Consider the following 22,029-nt stretch of genomic DNA (forward strand, 5'->3'; position numbering starts at 1 on the left):
TACATGTACAGATTTGAAGCATGATCAATAGTTAACAACAGCCAAACAAACGAGTATTAAAGAGCATGCAAGACTGCAAGTCAACAAAAATAAGATTAAGAGAAGTTCGTAACAAGAGTAAAGGCATAGAACAGTAGAACACAATATAAATCTAAGCAGCCAACAGTGCGGTGCGCCAACTAATTCCTGCTTCTGAAATATTTCGGGCTATTCGGGTACCGCGGCCTACTACCCGAACAAGCCCGAAATTAATTCGGGTTTCACGATTCAATACCCGCGGGAGCCCATTGGGTATCGGGCTTCGGGCTAAATGGGTTCGGGCTCAGGTTTTTCGGGTTTCGGGCTTCGGGCTCGGGTTTTATGCCCAGGCTAACTTTGCACCCCTCTTTCTCTTGTTCCCAGTTCTTGTACCACCATCTTCCTCACTACAGTTGTCGTTATCGATTATCACCACAGATTGGACATTTCGTTAGGTCTTTAAACACCCCACGATAAGGGATACAATGGTTTGGACACGCATGTATTCTTTCCACACCCATCGTTAATGAACTGATAAGCTTCTTCGCTTGACGGACACAGAGTTTAGTTTTTAGGAAGCACAGCAGCCAAGACAGTCAATAGGTCGTTGAAGCTCCTATCAGACAAGCCATATTTAGCCTTCAAGATCAGCATGTCTAGCACAAAACGTAGCAACGACCACCTTTTCTCACAACCCTTTGCATCCTCATACAAACGTTCTTTCCTTGTCTTCTTTACCGTCTCCAAGTAATTTAGCCCTTTCGCAGCCTTCAATAGTAATTCCTGCTGTACGTGGCGCAATAGGTCCTCTAGGAAGTCTCTTCTTCTTTCTCTTCTTCGTTGTCTTCACCACGTCCTCCCCACCACAGCATTCGCCATCACCACCTTCTGCAACCAGGGGCAGAGCCAGGGCCCATGCTGGGCGTGCTGCAGCATGGGTCCGGCCTAGTTAATTCTATATAAATCATTCTGACATTTAGAAACAAAGCAGTAGAATTAGGTACAATCTTAGCTAATCTTTTACTTGCCCGGGCTGGAGGAAGTTTGTAGCTCCGCCCCTATCTGCAACGTCATCTCCAGTACCATCGTGCATCATGACAAGATGGGCATCGTCATCTTCCCTTACTTCTGGTGCAATCACTTCCTGGTTGCTTGCTTCTGTACGTCTCTCACCATGATGACCCCAAATCGTGCAGTTCTCCATAGCATACTATAATACAGTTCCGACGGTCACAACAGGGACAATATATATCCTTTGTCTGCTTAATCAAAGCTGCCTTTTAGCGGCTTCAATGAAACTATTCACATCTTGTATGTAGGAAGCTTCATGTCTTCGTTTCATGTACATCCATGACCTGTCCAAATGTGGTCTTCGGAAAGAAAAGGTATATTTGCATCAAGGTATTGTTCGCATATAAATGTTGAAGGAATTGTCTAATTTTTTTGTACAAATATTAATTATATTAATCTAGACCTAGAGCTTAAAAAATATTATAAAATCTATGAACCAAAATTGACAAAGTAAATATACAAATTAACTATAGTTCATGTGAGCCAAGTAAGTTGGGCAAAAAATCAGTCTAACTTGCTAGAAAAAATAGAAAAATATCAAACATCATGCATGTCTCTCTAGATCTACATGAGAACAAAACCCAAATCCTTCAAAGGTTTAATGGGCAAAACCTCCCCCCTCTATTTTTGCTATTTCTCGCCTCCAAGTGAGCTCAACAATGGTGCTCAGCAGCACGGTCTCGAGGAGGAAGAAGCATATTTAGGGGGTTTACTTTTAGGGGCAGTTGACCAAGAGGAGGAAGAAGCATATTTATTGGATCTTTGAAAATCTGTCTTTCTAGAGATGGTTCTGTAAAGGCAACCTTCCCAAAAAATTGTATTTTCAGTTGCCGTTCTCTTAATAGAACCACCCATAGAAATGAACATGTTTCTAGGTGTGGTTTTCTTAACGGAACCGCCCATGAAAATTGATTTCCAGCAATGGTTGTATAGCTACAGTGCCTGCCACAATGGTTAGGGACAGTTTCCTAAGTGGATCTCTATTAGAAAAGGGAGGCGTCTGTAAAAATCATTTCTGTACTAGTGCAAAACATTTAATCCAACTAATTAAACTCAAATATGTGCATTGCTAAAAGGCTCTCTAATAACAAAACCAAAGCTTTGGATAGGTAGGACGATCTTAGAAGGATAAGCTTTGGCTAGGTAGGACGATCTTAGAAGAATAATAAGGCTGTCGTTGCTCTTCTAGCAAGCCTGAAAGTGTTCTGCAAGGCAAGGCAGCCACAACTGTGTTTTATTCTTTGCGTGTCGGTGGGTTCTCTTCTCACGGTACGTGGTGTCTTCAGTGAGGATCGATAAACGTGCAGTGGTCATATCAGAAACAAAAGTGTACGTGGATGAATACTTCTTTGCGTGCTGTCTGAATAATCCCTGAATGCCACCAAGTGAACAGAAACAGACCGGGATATTTATATATATATATAAATAATCCCATGCATCGATCGTCAAATTAAAGACTAGCCAGCCAACAGCCTCCGATCCACCATTTTTCTTTGAGAGTTTATTAAGGGAAAAAAGGAATGATGGAAGGGGTGATCGGAAGGCCGGAAGAGCTGATGATCAATCGCGGCACAAGGCTTTGGAAGGACACAGGCAACATTGCAAGCGCTCTTGGGTACCTGGCCGTTTTCTGGCCCACCGTCGTGCTCCTCGGCGGCTTCGTTGGCGATGTGCTGCTCGAGGAGTTCTGGGTTCTCACTGCACTCAGCTTCCTCGTGTCATTCAAGTAAGTAATAAGTATCTCATCTACTTCAATTTCATCTCTCTTTATATTAGTCCTAGCAATTATGATTCCATTTTCCCTTATTGGAAAATTAAAGAGGAGTTAATTAACACCTTACAACCAGCTTACACATCTTTTGAGTTATTAAATTACTGGCCTGGCCATAACTAATATGCTGGTATCCCTCTTCAACAATAAGTACTTGTATGTATCAATGACTGAATTATCGTGGCCCTATTTATATCTAGGTGTATAAAAAAAGCTATATATCTAGAAAAAACAAATATTACAACACAACTAGGCCTCGATTGGGTCCTGTTGGGATCCGCTAATTTTAGGATGCTAGCTCTTAGCCCTTGCTATCAACTTTCTCCTCGCAAGATCCTTCACTCACTCCGAAGGCCGGACTATAATTTGGTGACCTCCATTCTCTATGAGAAAGAGCTCAAGATCATGACTTCAAATCAAGTCCTCAATAAGGTGATCACCCATGAGCTTCGCAACGGCATCAAGCCAAAAGAACCAGCTTCTTCACCAACACATAGTGCCCTTGCAAGCAAGCAAGCCAAGATGTTGAAGAAGTTGGCAATCAAAGGAAGCTCAAGTGAAGAAGAGGATGAGGATGAGGGCCAAACTCCTCAAATGATGAGAAGGAAGAAATGGACCCCGGGCTTCTCAAGCATGTCAATAAGATGAACAAGTGCTTGAAAAAGATCAACATGATGGGGTATATGGTCTTTCAAGGATGGGCCTCATCATCTACTAATGAAGGTTGAGAGGATCAAGTACAAGAAGAAGAAGAAAGAGAAAAGGAAGAAGAAGCCCAAGTGTGAAGCTCTTACTATATTTGGAATCTGTTGAAAACAACAAGAGAAATTGTGGTTGGGTTTTTCTCCAAGGAAAATAGAGTTTTATTCGTTACTCAAAAACATCATTACAATCATAAGCAATGATATATGCTCTACACACACTGGCGGATTGAAAACATAATTTTTGTTTTCTTCACCAGATGTGCAAGCTCATGTCCCACATAATTACACTTTCTTTCCATGCGGAAAACCCTCCACTCTGTCCGCCCATTGCTTGCTCTAAGATTTCATTTGCTAAGAATTTGATATGTGGTCTAGGTGAAGTTCTAGGTCATTATAATCCAACAATATTCTGTGGGTCTTGCCTAGGTGAAGTTCTAGGTCATAATATTGCTAACCTACCAAGTTTGAGGCTTTGGGGATGAACTCCTGAGTTGGGTCCACTGCAACTCGGATTGGGTCTTACCACTGAGCTCAGAGCAAAAGCAAGAACCCAAAATTGGCCTATAGCTAGGGGGTGCTAGGGAATATTGCTTGAAACGAATCGGGTTCTCAAGCCGAGAACCCGGCTTGAGAACCCGACTCCCTGTATTCTTAAGATATTCCTAGAATCAACAACTATCGCATAGAGAACTCATTCCAGCATAATATCATAGTAATACCAAGCATAAATCATATCATGAGTTTAGTTATTACATAACCCAGAGGATTGTAGTACGAGGTCCATTACAAGCCCCTTGGGCTAAATCGAACCAAAGGGAAAGCAGAAGTGGTAGTTAGGCTTTGGACGCCATCTCCATCTTAATGAAGTCCTCCCACAGGCAAGCCTTGAGCGTAGCTCGATCCTCAATCATACAATCCATCTTCATTATTGTTGAACTTCGAGTCATATTCTACATCTATCCAATCTATCCCTAAGGAGTGGGATAAGTCATCGTCACCGTCCGTATGCAATCTTTAAGGTGGACTATACTAGTAAAACAATAATCAAGGATAAAGGTTAGGGTTTTCTATGCACAAGCAGCAAATATAGCATATAACATCATCCAAACACCTTAACTCAGGTCGTCCTAGCATCCGGAATCCTGGATCTACACACACCTTCCAACCACCAAGTTGGTGTGAGGACTCCCGCTCCTCATGCCTCAGCATCCACAGATAGTAAGTAACCACTAGAGGGAGGTGGAAATCAAGTAAGACTACTCTAGTAAGAGCAACAAAATATAGGGTTGTCCATGACCGTGGACGCGGCTATATGTATAGTTTTAACTCTGCTGAGGTTGTACACCTGAACCCACTCGAAGTGAAGTTACCTGGAGATTAGTTGCCTGAACGAAGCGACACTAGTCAACAACACTAGTAGTTACGGCACCATCCTACTTTTCCGGATCTTGGGCGCATCCTACCACAGAAGGTCACCCCAGAACTATGAAGCCTTCCCACCTGAATCTCGCAAGGTTCTGCGTCTCAGGGGCCATGAGGTCAACACCTCCTCCCCCTGCACCGATACTCTATCCTCCTACAGGCTTGGTACCGCACTTGTTAGTATCGGGCTGGACCCACCCTCATAATGGGTAAATGGTGTGCATGTTTATCAAAGTCCCACGAATCATAGGTTACTCCCACTCGGTCCTTACTTGCCGAAGCGAGCGTCATTGTCCCAAAAGTGTATCCACCATAGTGGTATGCAACTATACCCTTCATGGGTACCACCAACTCTTCAACCAGAATATCCACCAAAATGTACCCGTAGCAGGTACTCCGTAGAGTGTGCCCAAACACACACTCCAAGCACCTCGATCCAAGGATCAGGTTAAGTTATGCTCGGCCCCACTAAAAGTCCTAGTCACCAACTCCTCAAAGTGTCTCCACACATGCTAAGAATCCTATCATCAAATCTACACACACACACACATGCAAAGTGTAGCAAAAACATTTTATTTATTCATCAAGTATAATAGGATTACATGGGGTCGGATACAAATAGGCTATGCAGGTTCATCTCATCATAAATATGAAGTAAAGCAGTAGTGTAACTAGCAAGCATGCCTAATGGGCATTCAAAACATGGATGGGCATGAACCTGGCTGGTCTTCGGAGTCCTCACGAGTCTCTTGGAAGTCCTGGGTGTTGGTTAGCTCCTCCTCGACGGGTCCTAATCATAAATAGGAATAAATACAGGGGATGAAATGCAAATTACACTAAAAAGTATCAAACAAGATCCAAATCACACTAAAACCTACTCTATCAAGTACTTCATAATTTTAGAAGAATTATGAAACAAGTTTCATAATTTTCCAAGCTCCGAATAATTTATTACAAATTTTCAAAGTAAAAACCTATTTCTGAAATTAATAATTTTTTTTTGCAAAATCAAATATCACCGTCAGCGACACGTGGCAGCCCCTAGGCGTGCCACGTGGTATGCTGATGTCAGCATGACATCAGCCGGGGCTAGTCCTTTGATGACTGCAGGAGTGGGCCCTGCAGGAGTCAGCTTTGACTGGGCAATGGTTAACGGGTTAGTGGGGTCCATAGGGTCCATCTGTCAGGCACTCCATCTCACTAGCCAGTGGGGCCCATGTGTCAGCATGGTTTAAAAGGGGAAAAATACGGATCGGCTTGGGTTATTGGGCCAAAAGTGACTGGGCTGGCTTGGGTTGGCCAAACAGGTCCTCGGCTCAACTCGGTCTACGGCTCCATAGGCTAGCTCCGGCTTCGTGGGTTGGCTCAACCTTCGGCACCTCGGGCCAGCTCCTTGGCCCGGTCCGGTCTTCCTCCTCTTCTCTCTCGCGCTGACGATGATGGCCCGTAGGTCAGTCTCTCTTCTCTTCTCAAGGTACACTCATGGTCACCAAGTCTCTTCCAGTCAAGAGCTTGGTCTCACCACTGAGGCTCACCCATGAGGATCTTGCCACTAAGGCAATGCTACCACCTCTTGCACCGGTCACCTTGATATCGTCTTCACTACGGAGCTTCCCATGAAGGAGGAGTCTCGTCATCCACTGCACAAAGCCATCGTCCCTCCACACAAAGCCAGAGGGTTGAAGACTTGCCAACGAGTCACCAAGACTCCAAGGGGCTGGCGCACCAAGATTACATCGGTGGTTCACTCTATAACCGAAAATAAGGCAGCTACACCTTGGTCTCACACTCTTTTTTGGCCCAATCTAGCAATAACATTCTCAAAGCATATGCTAAAACCTATGAATATGATCAATTAGCACTATGTTGGCTTGGTGGTCATCTTTAGAGTGTATGTGCTTCCTCTGAACTCTAGCAACCTCAAATGGGTGAGAGAGAAGGGGGTATAATTAGCCCAACAACTCCAAAGGGCTGTTGCTCCAACGACCAGAAAAAGTGTAGTAGTGTTGGATGATCCGACGCTCAGTTTGGTGGGTGTCGGTTCATTCATTACCCCCTTTTTGCCACATAGCCGTCGGCCCTTCTCTACCACTCCAGCTTTTGCTTGCGTCATTGCACCGACGCCTTCATCTGACACTTCATTCGACGCCCGTTGGTCCATTCGGTGCTGAAAGGTTTTCTCCCAAAACTTGTTATCGCCAAACATGCATTCTGAGTAATCAAATGATGATTTGTTGGTTCATCCGTCGTCATTGCAATTTTGCATTGTACAGACCCGTTCATTTTCCATACCATTAGATCGTCCAACGTTCTTTTTCATGTTGTCACTTATCCAAATCATCTCAGCTGTTATTTGGACATCCCTAAAATATTCTCTCTGGATTTTCACTATGGCTTGGACACCTTAACAGTGATTTGAACATTTTGACTATGGATTGGACACCTAGAAATCCTACAAATATGCGCTCACAAACTTTGTTAGTCCCATTAATTATGTTATTATACAATTACAGAAATCACAATTATAGCATAATGGGGCCTACAGAGCCCTCTTCATGACTTTATCCAGCATTTCTCACTGAATAGGTATAGCATAAAATCTGAGGTTCTCGAGTACACTGTCGTGGTGACCTTGCAGAAATGGATAATTAAGTGACGCTAACCTCATCTAGATGTCTAGGAAACCACCACGAACAGTGAAATATATGTTAGACATGGCTAACCACTACACCACGGTGGCCGATGGAGTTGATGGCCAACAGGACAACAAGAGGACCGCAACTACACATGCCTTGATCTTGGTCCCGTCCGGCTTCAATCATGTCTTCTTATTCTCGGCAAGTATTGGCTGAATCATGTCCATTTCCAGAACATTCTCCTTCCATTAACTGTGCCATTTTTCTGTGGATTATCCTTCTAGTTAACGTGACCAGAACAATCCACTCCCAAATATAATAGGAGCCCCAGTTTTAGTGTAGGATATGTATACATGTGTGTACTATTCACGTGTTCCCTATGTCCGATCTACGTTGTCTACGGTCGTATGTTCCACGCAATTTTGTATTACATGGCTTCACAAATTGAATTGGAATATGCACTGGCTCTAGAGTCTAGAGATATGCTATGTGGTTGTTGCACACAAGTGCAAGACAATATGTACATCCTGCTTTTGGAGACGTAAATTTTGAATCGATGGATAGAGTATGGTTGAAAGTGAAACACATGCGCAAGTTTCCATGCATCCTTCCTTCCTTCACGTCATCATCAGCCAGGTATAGATTTTTTCCCTTTTAATATTCAGAGGCATTAGACATCCCAGTTCCCCTGCTTTGTATTGCTTCTTTTATGATTGTGTTTACATAACGATACAGTTGAATCGATGGATAGAGTATGGTTGACAGTGAAACCTGCAGTTGCTTCAGTCAAATGTCAATTTGTTGTCCTAATGGTTCTGTATCTTCCGTTTATTCTCAGTGATTTGGACTTATTCAAATGACAAGTCATTAAACACGCGTAAAGTCACAGTTAGGATTTCTCTATGAATTTCTTAGTGCCTATGCTCGAGTCCAAATATTGAACTGGTATTGTCTGCTGTTGTAGGCCACAAATATTGAACTGGTATTGTCTGCAGTCCAATTTCATATCATAACCAGCCTCTATCTGCTTGATGCCTAATTTCTCTTAGTGTCTTTCTTGTCTGTTATTTGGAGGTGTTAGGTAGCACGCTTGATGGTGCTAACAGCAAGCTGTTCATATGTTCTTATAGGTCAAAGCAGTTGGAGAGGAAATGGGAATAAAATTTCTTGGACTTGGCTTTCAGCAGAAATGGGCATCGAGTGATATATTGTCTTATTTTTATTTCTGCACAAGATAATAGTGGATTTGTATGAGTTCAATAGATTAGGACTGCATTTGTAATGTATATAGTGAATAAAGTATATGAATTTGTGATGTAAAGATTGGATAAAACATGTGTATATGTGATGTATATAAGGGTATATTCTGTCCATATTTTTTTCTTTTTTTTAGTTCATCATAGGAGACTGATTGACAACCTATGTCTCCTATGTGGAGTCACAGGAGACGCGGGTTAACAACCCCCGTCTCCTATGTGTATCACAGGAGATGCGGGTTAACAACTAGCGTCTCCCCTATGTGAGGGTCACTGGAGACGCGGGTTTGTAAAAACGCGTCTCCAATGACCCCTCTCATAGGAGACGTGGAAAAACCGCGTCTCCTATAACTTCACATCAGAGTCGTAAATTTGGAGACGCGAAAAAACACGTCTCCTATGTGAGTTAACCAGCATCTTCTATAAGGCTGTCTTATATAGTGAAAGTTTAGCCTCTAAATTTTAGCCCATGGACCTTGGATCCAAACAGCACCTCAGTAGTAAATTCGGTTTTTGCAAGTGCATTCCCTGTTTGTGTGTAGCACACGCCTCATAGCAAGTGGAAATGGAAAGGGCAGAAAATAGAAGAACTACCGTTTATAACAACCATATTAACGTTTTAAAGATTTCCAAAGATATATTTCGACCATTAATTTTTCATAGAATACACAATCGATTGCTATAGAATCAACAATGCCATATTAAAAGTTTTTTGAAAAACAAATCCTTCCGTTTAGGTTTTATTACCCCTCCGTCCCAAAATACTAATCATGCATTGATGTGTATAATTAGCTAATGATAGGTTAGAAGTTTGATTTTCAAAGTCCTAATTCATCTACTACAAAATTTGCATGAACGAATTCATATACAGCAACAAAAGGATTAAAAACTACATAAGACCGGTATAGAATTAGAAATAGAAAGCAACGTTGTCAGATTTGCATTCTGTTTCCACATTAAGTTGAGCAAACAAGCAGAATAGAGTTTAACCGCGAGTCTAATAAAGATTGACTTTTGCACATCAAGATACTCCTTCGGTCCTTCCAACCATGGATCTTAAAGGCAGTTAAAATTTAGAACGAGCTTACATTACATTTGCAATCTGCGTACGTGAGCATCTAGAGTTCTGCAAAGGTAAAAAAAAACTGAAGCAAAAGGTCACCATAAGAACATGCTCAGTTCAAAGTAACCAATTGATCGCAAAACATCCGATTGTCAGGGCATGAGCAGACCACAGGGGGCTGATGGAGCCATGGAGGATGGATGAGCATGCCTGTTTTACATAGGCAAATGCACATGCCACCACAACGAACTGAAAACACACGCAGATTCTGCAACATGACTATCAGTACGACCCAAAAAGGCAACCTAAACAGAATGTAACCTCTCAAGTTACAGCCATAACCGCTGGCCAAGCAGTACTATGACTTACAAGACGATTCAGCTCTAGCCAAGACACGTTTTCACAGCTACTGATCAAAAAGACAAAGAAACCGAGCTCTATCGCCCTTTCCTTCTCGGAGGTCTCAAAGTATTGGTATATGATTGTAACAGCGAGAAGTATACCAGTTCCTAAACCAATCGCACCCATGAAATCAGCAAGGACAGTCAATGCACCGATGCATACTCCACCAAATGCAGCAGCAGTTGGGATATATCGGTTCAGTTCTTTCTACAAGTTGGACTCACGATGGCCTGGCATCACCATTTATAGTTCCTGTTGATTTTTTCAATGTCAAGACATTGCAGGTAGATGTTGCACAGTAAATTTGCATTCTTAAACATATTAGTAGACCACCACATTCAAAAGCCTGCTCTAGAAATGCTAAGACATTGATGCCCCTAGCAATCACTTTGTATGTCCCCCACCATTGCATGCATAATGTATATATATTGCGAAACATTTACGCCTTTGGGTAATAAGTAAAAGGCGTTTCTCTTTTGGGTCTGGGTCCTTTTCTTACCGGCTCTTTTTAACCTCTTTTTCTTCGTCACAAAAGAGAGAGCTCACTTTTTAATTATGTCCTTCCCCACCTCATAACACCAATAATGATGCTGGCATTTCTTCCCTGCCTTCACACACAAAGGAGGTGTCAGTTAATACTACAGCGCAGCTGAAGTTTCACCCCCAAAAGCCAGTGGCTCGTGAGGCATGCAAGCGGAAAAGTGAGTTGTTTGGAACATCCTATACCCTCTGTTAGCATCGTAGTAGGATGCACTTTGGCACCTTAGGGTGTGCACTTGAGCGTATTGGGAGTCAACAATGGCTGCGCATCATGGCGCAAATGAAGGGCCTAACCGCCTGACTTTGAAGCTTGAGTGTGTGTCTACCAATAATGTGTGTATGGAAAATCACAAATGGCTATACGAGTAGCATTTCATTAGCGTGACCTCACAAAAGTAACGACCTGATTTCTTGTGGGCTAGAAACACGCCTAGCCATTCGGCCCAATTCCTAAGCTCCTTCAGTGTGCAAGTGGGCTATATAACTGAGCCCAGAAACCATCAATGCCGCCGCCTTCAAAGCAGGTCACCCGGCCCAACAACAGGCCTGCTACCTTGGACCACCATAAGCCCATCATTAGTCGGCCCTCCATTTGGACAAGCGAGCTGTTCGCACCAAAATTTGGTAATTTTATGGTCAATGGAGTATATGGAAGGAAGCCGATGATTTGGTATCATGGAAGACACGATCGGTCAAGGAAGCTTTATTAGCAAGGACTCTACCAAAGGGAAATTAGAGTCTGTGTATCTTAATGTTTCATGTTATTTAGATATTTCTTGTTAGGCAAGTTTTGTGTCAGCCCAGGGTATAAATATCAGCCTCGGCTATTGTATCAACTATCTCTCGATCAATATACAACTTTCGACGGATCGCTACCCTCACATGAGGTTTTTCTCCGACGAGTTCTCATCTTGGCGCATGGGCTGCATCGATTGAGTTCGACCTCCGGCGAGAAGTGAGATCCGTCATCTTCACTTGCGCTGGCGTGGCTAGGACTTTCTCGGTTGGGTCTGATATTCTAATCTGGTCGACGCAAGCATTGCTTATCTGGTATATCATCTCTATCTTCAATTGCATTGTGTTTAGAGTTGCATCGGTTTAGTTAGGACTGTCTCGGTTAGATCCGATCTTCTATCTTAATTGATATATCTCTACAATCACAATGTAGTTTTAGATAGATTTGTTATATCCATCACATTAGATAGATTTATCGGCTCATTGAGATTATATTATTAAGAGCAATCTCATACTGTCTCAGTTAGGTACGATTTTCTAGATTGTTTTTGGTGATTGAAATCTTGTTAAATCGACAGATTCATGCTGATGTTTTATCAGAGTGCTAGCCGATAAGTTATCTTTGCATCAGACCTCCAGCCGATGTGTACTTTAACCAATCGAGCCAAGTACAACATCATCGGCATGAGCAATTGTATCGGTATCAGCATGAGGAATCACATCAATCAGCTGCTGAAACAAGCATGAAGCTGATGGACACATTAGATCAATCGGTTGTCGAAACAAGCAAAGAGTAGATGGACGCACCAGAGTTATCGGCTATTATAGCAAGCAAAAAGCTGATAGTTTTGCCGAAGACATTCAGGACCCCAGAGATGATGACAGCGCAGCAGGATATAATGCAAGATCATCAAATGTTGTTGTCGTCTCAATTATATCAGCATGGACCAGAAGGGTTTCAAAGGAACCAGTACAAGCAACAACAAGGTGATGATTTTGGCCGATGCAATTACTAAGATGATGTCGAAACAGTTTGGAATCAAGCCTAAGGAGAAAATCTATGAGTATCGGCAGCCGTATCCTGAGTGGTTTGATAAGGTTCCGCTTCCATATCGATACAAGATTCCAGATTTTTCAAAGTTTTCAGGGCAGGACAATACAACCATAGTTGAACACATCAGCCGATTCTTGGTCCATTGTGGGGAGGCATCGGTTGAAGGAACTATGAAAGTTAGATTGTTTCCATTGTCTTTAACTGGATCGGCTCTCACATGTTTTTCACCATTGCCATCAAATTCTATCGGAAGCTGGGCCGATCTGGAAAAAGCAATTTTCACCTATACTTTTTTGCTGGAATTGATGAGATGAAGCTTTCAGATTTAATATCGCTTGAGCAGCAAGAAGGGGAATTGATTATGGAATATATTCAAAGATTTCATAATATTAAGAGCTGATGCTATAGTTTGAGCTTAAGTGATGAGCAATTAGCAAATTTTGCATTACAAGGGCTATCAACAACTATCAAAGAAAGATTTTTCTCTCAAGTGTTCGACAGCCTAGTTCATCTAATGCAGACAGTATCGGCTCATGAAAGCCGATTACAAGATATAGAGGAGGATCAATTTTGGAGTTATCAAGGCCAGAAATAAGATAATCTTGAAGCATGAATTCTCACTCCAAAATTGTTAAACTTAACTTGACGGATCAGATTACAATATTAACGCTGAAAGCCGATGAGATATGTCTATCGGCTACATGTTTTTTCTTATTTGTTTAATCAGAAGATCACCAGAATCAATGTTCAGTATACATGCGTGTGTGAAACAACACATCGGCAGTTGTATAGCCGATCAACGCTTCCATTTAAAGAAAAAAAACATATCGGCAGATTGCATAGCCGATAGTGCTGACTTCTTTTGGTGGAAGAAAAGGCTAAAAAGGAGGAGAGAAGAAACATATCGGCAGTTGCCTTTTATAGCTGATAAGGCTTATCAGCCTTCCGCGAGCCGATTGGCTCTTGGTCTCTATCGGCTCATTAAATGCTGATCGTTAATAACTACTGAGGCATTGCCACCAATGGAAGTGGCATATATGCAGGCCATGCGTATACTATGGAAGCAACCGGAGGCATATAATATTATTTCATCGGGCATTTGGAGAGAAAGTTAATATTATTTTATCGGCAATTGGAAAGGAGGTTTTCAGGCATAATGATGACGGGGCTTACTGACCGGCCTAAAGGAGTATCGACCTCGATGAGACCATATCGGCTCATGGACTGCTGATGCACAAGTCCTCCCTTCACACTGAAGCTCTGATTTGTCCAAGTTAATTTATATTAGTATGGAGTCTCGTCAGCATTATTGCATCGGCTATTAATTTCGAAGCATGAAGCATTCATACTCCGAAACTTGGGGGGCTGTGTTCGCACCAAAATTTGGTAATTTTATGGCCCGTGGAGTATATGGAAGAAAGCCAATGATTTGGTATCAAGGAAGGACACGATCGGCGAAGGAAGCTTTATTAGTAAGGACTCTACAAAAGTGAAATTAGAGTTCTGTTATCGCCATGATTTAACTGGGCCAGAAGTGGGCCATGGAGCAAGATGGGCTTAGAAGGCAGTCACGACAAGCTTGCGAATCAGGCCTTGTGCGGGTGATTGAGGCCAATAAGGCCGTGTAAATTAGGAATAAGCAGTTAAGATTCGTGTCGTGTTAGGTTAGGGTTAGTTAAAGAGGACAAGTCTATGGACTATAAATATGTATCATGAATAGACAAGAAAGACAGAATCGTTCATCATCAACTCTCGGCGTATCGCCTCCCCTGTTCTAGGGTTTCTCATCGGGTAAGTGCCATGCGACCCCGGTCACGTTCTGCGTGGTCGGGGTAGCATCACCCTTGCTCGTTCGCTTATACGTTGCTCGTTCTGAAGCCTGGTAGATGGCGAGTAGCGTTATTTATCTTAGCACGCATGGAGTAATTTTATTCTTTTTGCACCTTAATCATGCTTTGTTCGTTGCTCTCGTGTGCTTGATCGTCGTGTTCGTTCACGGATACGATGGTTATATCTTGTTTCGTATTTATCAGTAGATCCGATCTGTTATGGCTAGTTTCTGTTTATTTAGAGGCTTGGTTCAATATGTGCATGATTAGGCCTTGCAAACGAGTTGAATGATCCGATGATGTGCTTTGTATCGGCTTATCGCTTGAATGGAGGTTGTTTCAGGAATCGGCTTTTCAGTTGTTTCTTTGATCTCTGTTTAGATCGTTATTCCGATACCTTCGTGTATTTGTTAGGCTCAATCACGTGTAAGATGTTCCGATTGTGCAATGAGGGCTTAGTTGTCGTGGGTTGGATTAGATTGATATCTATGAAACAAATCGTATTTAAATATATATATATGTTCGTGTGTTGCATGTCCCAAAGATCCGATCCGGTATTGATGCAATCGGCTTTCCATAGCCGATACCGGGGAGGAGATAATGAGCCGATCACGGCTCGGACTAATCTTTATGTGTGTCTGTGTACGCAGGAGTTTGACACGTCACACCTTCCTGATCGGGTGCAAGATCAGGTGCCACGCCTAGCGACTCTCAGCCAGGGCGCGCGCCGGATAACTGGGCCGTTGATCGAGGGACCGGGGCTCACCTGCCGTCCCGGAAGCCTCCCGGCTCCTCGTGTTGCCTGTCGCTGCCCGCCGGCGGGTTTTGACCGACAACACATTCTGGCACGCCCGGTGGGACACTCTTCATCGACTTCGTCATAATCATCGGCATCATCTTCATCGACTCCGTTATCTTCGTCGACTCCGTCAGTGGTGGTCAACAAGATGGCAAGGGATGATCCGATCACTTACGAGGAGCTCTCTGCTGAACACAAGCAGAGGTACGATGAAATCAAGACTCAGTTTGAAGCCGATCTCATCGGCTCTTTCGAAAGGACTCGTAGCCACGGTGTCAGGTGGAAAGGGTTTTCACCTGAAGGTGCTCTTGATGGAGTAGATCTGTCTACCCCATCTGAGGATCGTACCAGAGATCTGAGGCAAGAAGTGAATTATGCGGTAGCTCATTCATTGCACCGGCATTCTGAAAGTTTGGTTAATGCTTTCGAGCGTGTAGCTTTACGAGTGGTCCAAGAAATTATGAAGCATCAACATTCTCCGACTGGGCCTGCTCTGGGAAGCCATAAGGGAGAGTTGTCGTTCCAGACCAGACCTCCATTGCCTTATGCGCTTGCAGCGGCGGAATCACATGGTGCTCCGGCTTATGTGGTTTACAAAGCGGGGGGTGATCCCACGGACCACCAGTTCTTCAACGAGCCGCCCAAGGAAATCCCACATGGTTACATGTGTGCATACATTCCGGATAGTAATAACCCGATACATTTATCACAGAAAGTAGCTGGAGGGGTTTCTGGAGCTGACGCGGATAAACAAGCATGGCTAGCAACTTATGCTACAGGGCCGAGTCACGACAGTATGCACTCGGCCCCCGGGTTACAAACAGCGGAGCAAATTGGTGCCATTCTGAGGGATCAGTTTGGCATTTTGCTAAAGAGGAGAGCGATCGGCTATACAAAGCCGTATCCAAGCGATTATGATCTAATTCCATTACCACCCAAGTATCGGCTCCCTGAGTTTACCAAATTCAGTGGGGCAGAAGGTTCTAGTTCTATCGAACACGTGAGCCGATATTTGGCACAGTTAGGTATGATTTCTGTATCGGATCCACTGCGGGTAAGGTTCTTCTCGCTATCGCTCACGGGATCGGCCTTCGGATGGTATACGTCATTAGGTCCTGACTCCATCCGTACATGGAAACAGTTGGAAGAACAATTTCATATTCAGCATCATTCGGAAGCTGCGAAAGCAGGGATTGCCGATTTGGTGCAGATGCGACAGAAGCGTGGAGAAACTGTGGCAGAATTTATTCGGCGCTTCAGGGAAATGAAGAATAGGTGTTATTCGACACGGATTTTAGAAAAGGAAGCTGTAGAATTGGCGTCGCTAGGGTTATTGAAGCCGATTAGAGATCTGGCTTTTCAATTGGAATTCACTTTTTTGGCCCATCTCGTCCAGAAGTTGACAACACACGAGCAGCGTCACCCTGAGCTGTACCAAGAAAAGTTTAAGCGCCAAGTAGCGTTAGCTGATACTGCAGAAGCCGATGATTCTGGGGAAGAAGTGGAAGTATCGGTTGCAGAATGGGCTCGTGGTGCAAATCCTGTATCGTGCAAGTGGGTAAAGCAGACGGGACCGGCAAAGGGGTTTGATTTTGATGTGAGCAAAGTGGAACAAATTTTTGACTTATTATTAAAAGAAAAGCAGTTGAAGTTTCCAGAATGATACAAACCCCCCACGGTGCAAGAGTTAAAAGGAAGATCATATTGCAAATGGCATGATTCTTTTACCCACGGCACAAGCGACTGTAAGGAACTCCGTCGGCAGATCCAATCGGCTATTGAGCAGGGCCGATTGATCCTAGGCCAGACCGCCATGAAAGTTGACACTCAGCCGTTCCCTGGTGTCAATATGGTGGAAAGTCACGATCGGACGGCAAGGCGACAGCTGGACTTCGCACTTGGCATCAACATGGCGGGGTGGCATCACGTCGACAGAGCAAGGATGGAGAGGCTGATCTTAGCGATCGGCTCCAAAAGGAAAAACAGGAATATGTTACAGAGAGGCAAGTAAGGTACGTAAGGAATCAACAGCCGACTTCTTCTGATCTTCTCAGGAAATACAAATACCAGTACCAGCAGCGCCTCCAGCGGGAATCAGAGGAAGAGGAGTATGAGCGCCGCACTGGGAAGCGCCTGAGGAAACACGAAGATGCCCGCGATCATTGGCACTGCCCGTTTTTCAGGTACTGTTGGGATTCAGGTATGAGCCGATTGCCTACTATCAGGGATTGCCCGGAGTGTGGACCAAGGAGGATGGAAGTGAGGGATTCGGTTTTCCACCGGATAGGACCTGCCCCAATCCGGCAAGTGCGGGTTCGGTCACCATGAAAGGAAGATGAAGAAGAAGATAGGTATCATCGTCCGCGTTGGTGCCCCGATGGACTTAATCGTTCCCAAAAGCGCAGGGTTCAGCGGCTGCGTAGCTTGGAGGAGGCCGAGGCCAAGTACATCGAGACTTTAAGGAAGGCGCGACCGGATTTGGCAGAACAAGTTCATTATGTGCAGGAAAAAGAGTCGCGCCCACCCAGGAAGGAATGGCGGCCCAAGTCAACGAAAGCCGATAAGAAGGTATCGGCTGATACACATATGGTTTTTGTACTTCCTGCAGAGTTCCATGCTCAGACCCAGGGGGAGCCATCGGTAACCCAACTTGATTTGGGACCTCGGCCAGTGATATTCGAGAAGCCACAAGCTAAGAACTACAAGCACCTGAAGGCCTTATATCTTAAAGGATTTATTAATGGTCAGCCCGTTAATAAGATGTTGGTGGATACGGGAGCGGCGGTCAACATCATGCCGTACTCAGTCCTGCGCCGTTTGGGGCGGTCCACTGTAGATTTAATCAAGACCAATGTCACGCTAAGTGATTTTAATGGGCAGGCTTCAGAAGCCCAGGGTGTCCTCAGTGTGGATCTCACCATTGGAAACAAAACCATCCCAACTTCGTTCTTCGTCATCAACAGCAAGAGCACCTACAATGTTTTACTTGGCAGGGATTGGATCCACACCAACTGTTGCATGCCTTCCACGATGCATCAATGTTTGATCCAATGGGATGGAGATGAGGTGGAAGTGGTCCAGGCAGACGACTCGATCGAAATTTCACATGCTGCCATGAGTATTTGGGATGCAGAGGACCAAGAGCCGATTTCAGGAATGAGCCTAGAAGGGTGTGACCGCATCGAGGCTACAAAAAACGGAGTAAGGCTGGTCTTATCCACCGGCCTTACGGAGTAAAGGAGCCGCAAGGAGCGACGCATTGTATTGAAGCCATAGAGGCCGATTCCTGCAATCGGCCCCAGCAAATTGGATCTGTAAAGATAAGTGTTTTACATAGTTGTTATGAGATGGCCAACGCTGGCAGCTGGCCTTGTTCTTTTTATAAAAACTTGGAAAATAATGGGGTGCGTGGAACGGCCGACCTTAACGATCGGCCGATTTTTTGTGTATTGTATTCCTTTACCACCTGCAGCATCGATCTAACAGAGGAAGGGGAGCTAGGGTATGGTTTCACATCGGCTGACGAACTTGAGGAGATAGATATTGGTCCTGGGGATAAGCCACGACCAACGTTCATAAGTAGGAAGTTACACCCGTCACTACGAGAGCCGATGATAACTTTGCTGAAGGGATATGCCGACTACTTCGCCTGGGATTACACAGAGATGCCTGGATTGGATAGGAGTATAGTTGAGCATCGGCTCCCTCTTAAGAGCGGATTTCGACCATTCCAACAGCGGGCACGGCAGATGAAAGCCGAAGTCCTGGTTGAAGTGAAGAAAGAAGTAGAAAAGATGTTGGAAGCTGGATTTATCAGGACTTGCAGGTACGCTGAATGGATCTCCAACGTTGTGCCCGTACAAAAGAAAGATGGCCGATGGAGGGTGTGCGTGGATTTCAGGGATCTCAATAGAGCCACTCCGAAGGACGAATACCCGATGCCCATTGCGGAGACATTGATCAATGCTGCCGCCGGCCACAAGATTTTAAGTTTCATGGATGGTAATGCAGGTTACAATCAGATCTTTATGGCCCCTGAAGATATACACAAGACTGCGTTTAGAGTGCCTGGAGCGGTGGGTTTGTTCGAGTATGTGGTTATGACTTTCGGCTTGAAGAATGCTGGTGCTACGTATCAGCGTTCTATGAACCACATTTTCCATGATCTGATCGGCAACCTAGCGGAGATTTATATCGACGACGTCGTGTAAAGTTAGCATCGGTCGAGGGACATCTGGATGATCTGCGGCAGGTTCTGGAACGAACTAGAAAGTTTGGGCTCAGGATGAACCCAAAGAAGTGCGCTTTTGGTGTGTCGGCCGGGTAGTTCTTGGGATTTCTGGTTCATGAACGAGGAATAGAGATCGGCCTAAAAAGTCAGGAAGCCGTATGCACTATGGTACCACCCACCACCAAGAAGGAGCTCCAGCAGCTTATCGGTAAGATTAACTTCGCCAGGAGGTTTATTTCTAATTTATCTGGGCGAATTGAACCTTTCATGGAGTTAGTCAAGACCAGAACCAATGATGAGTTCCGCTGGGGGGCAGAACAGCAGCGGGCATTCGAGGAAATTAAAGAATATTTGTCGAGACCGCCTGTGTTGGTGCCACCACAACAGGATAGACCATTTTACATATATTTATCAGTTGGCGACACTTCTATTGCTTCAGTGGTGGTACAATTATATGATGGCAAAGAGAGGGTGATCTTTTATCTTAGCAGAAGGTTGTTGGATGCAGAAATAAGGTACCCCGATATGGAAAAGCTTTGTTTGTGTTTATTTTTTACATGCACCAAGCTTCACCATATCCTGCTATCGGCTGAAGTAATTGTCATCTGCAAATCGGATGTCATAAAACACATGCTATCGGCTCCTGTATTGAAAGGCCGATTGGGGAAATGGATGTTCGCGTTATCAGAATTTGATATCCGATATCAACCTGCAAAAGCGGTTAAAGGGCAGGCGTTAGCGGATCTCATTGCTGAGAGGGTTAACACCAATATAGCAGCACTTTCTATACGAGCCTGGGCTATGTACTTTGACGGATCAGTTTGTGGAGATGGATGCGGCATTGGCGTCTTACTGGTATCGCCTCGGGGGGCAACGTATTCTTTCTCGATCAGATTACCTGTTACCTGTACCAACAATCTTGCAGAATATGAGGTGGTACGTAAAGGCATGGAATTGCTTCTAGAGGCTAGAGCCGAAGCAGTGGAAGTTTTTGGAGATTCAAAATTGGTTATTTCCCAGCTTACAGAAGAATACAGGTGCGAAAGTGAGCTGCTGTTCCCAATGTGGGTCCAATGCCAGGAGCTAATAGCTCAGTTCAGGTACATTAATTTTTATTGGATACCTAGAGCTCGGAATGCCGAAGCCAATGATCTAGCGCAGCTGGCTTCAGGGTATAAAGCCGATGGGTCAAATCATCAGGCATATTTCCTGGACCAGGGAGATTGGAGAGCCGATATCTTCAATTACTTGAAGGATTCGGCTCGGGGGGCACCCAAGAGGATACGATACAAAGCTATGAAATATGTCCTCATAGGGGATGATATGTTTTACAGGACCTTAGAAGGGTTATTGCTTAAGTGTTTGGGGCCGGTTGAATCCAATCGGCTCCTGCATGAAGTTCATGAAGGAACGTGTGGGACTCATCAATCGGCCCACAAAATGAAGTGGCTAATCAGGCGATCGGGGTATTACTGGCCCACCATGCTTGAAGATTGTTTTAAGTATTATAAAGGGTGTCAAGCATGTCAGAGGTTCGGAAAGATCCAGATAGTGCCAGCATCAGTAATGAATCCCATCATCAAGCCATGGCCATTCAGAGGCTGGGGTATGGACATGATCGGCAAAATTAATCCGCCATCTAGCAGGGGTCATCAGTTTATCCTAGCTATCACAGATTATTTCACCAAATGGGTGGAAGCGGTCCCGATGAAGTCAGTGGCATCTAAGGATGTTATTCAGTTCGTCAAAGAACACGTCATTCACAGATTCGGGATTCCACAGACCATTACAACAGATGGTGGCTCGGTTTTTATTTCAGAAGAATTCAAGAAGTTTGCTGCTGATATGGGAATCAAGCTGATTAGATCGTCTCCATATTATGCTCAGGCGAATGGACAGGCCGAAGCGTCCAATCAGAGCCTTATCAAGTTGATCAAAAGGAAGATTGATGAATACCCCAGACGCTGGCACGAGGTCTTGTCAGAAGCACTCTGGGCATACCGTATATCATGTCACGGGGCGACAAAAACTTCTCCTTACCACTTGGTCTACGGGCAGGAGGCCGTGTTACCATGGGAGGTTACGGCCGGGTCAAGGCGCGTAGAATTCCAGAATGACTTATCCGCTGAAGAATATGCTGCTCTGATGAGTGATAATGTGGAAGATCTCACGGAACTTAGGCTATGGTCACTAGAGAAGATTAAGGAGAATAAGGCTAAAGTAGCCCGTGCATATAATAAAAAGGTTAAGCCAAAGGAATTTCAAGTAGGAGACTTGGTTTGGGAAGCAGTATTACCACTGGGAACTAAGGACGCGGCATACGGCAAGTGGTCCCCAAACTGGCATGGGCCGTACAGGGTGGACCAGGTCCTACCTGGGAATGCGTACATGCTTGAAGAATTGGACGACGTCAAGTTTCCAGTGGCAGTCAACGGCCAACACCTTAAGAAATACTTCCCAAGTATGTGGGCTAACGAACAATGAAGCCGATGGCGCCC

The 22,029-nt window shown here is 44.4% G+C and overlaps 1 protein-coding gene across 1 annotated transcript in view; it reads right to left on the minus strand.

Annotated features, from left to right (window-relative positions):
* Positions 1–5,478: 5,478 nt before the first annotated feature.
* Positions 5,479–22,029, minus strand: part of LOC112903589 — a 32,760-nt gene continuing 16,209 nt past the window's right edge. The window contains exons 5-6 of the mRNA XM_025972837.1: positions 5,705–5,776; positions 5,479–5,519 (exon numbers count right to left, since the gene is read on the minus strand). Coding sequence (XP_025828622.1) covers positions 5,479–5,519; positions 5,705–5,776 — 113 coding nt within the window. The remainder of the gene's footprint in view (positions 5,520–5,704; positions 5,777–22,029) is intronic.

This window comes from Panicum hallii, chromosome 8 (assembly GCF_002211085.1).
Source record: "Panicum hallii strain FIL2 chromosome 8, PHallii_v3.1, whole genome shotgun sequence".
Lineage (NCBI taxonomy): Eukaryota > Viridiplantae > Streptophyta > Magnoliopsida > Poales > Poaceae > Panicum > Panicum hallii.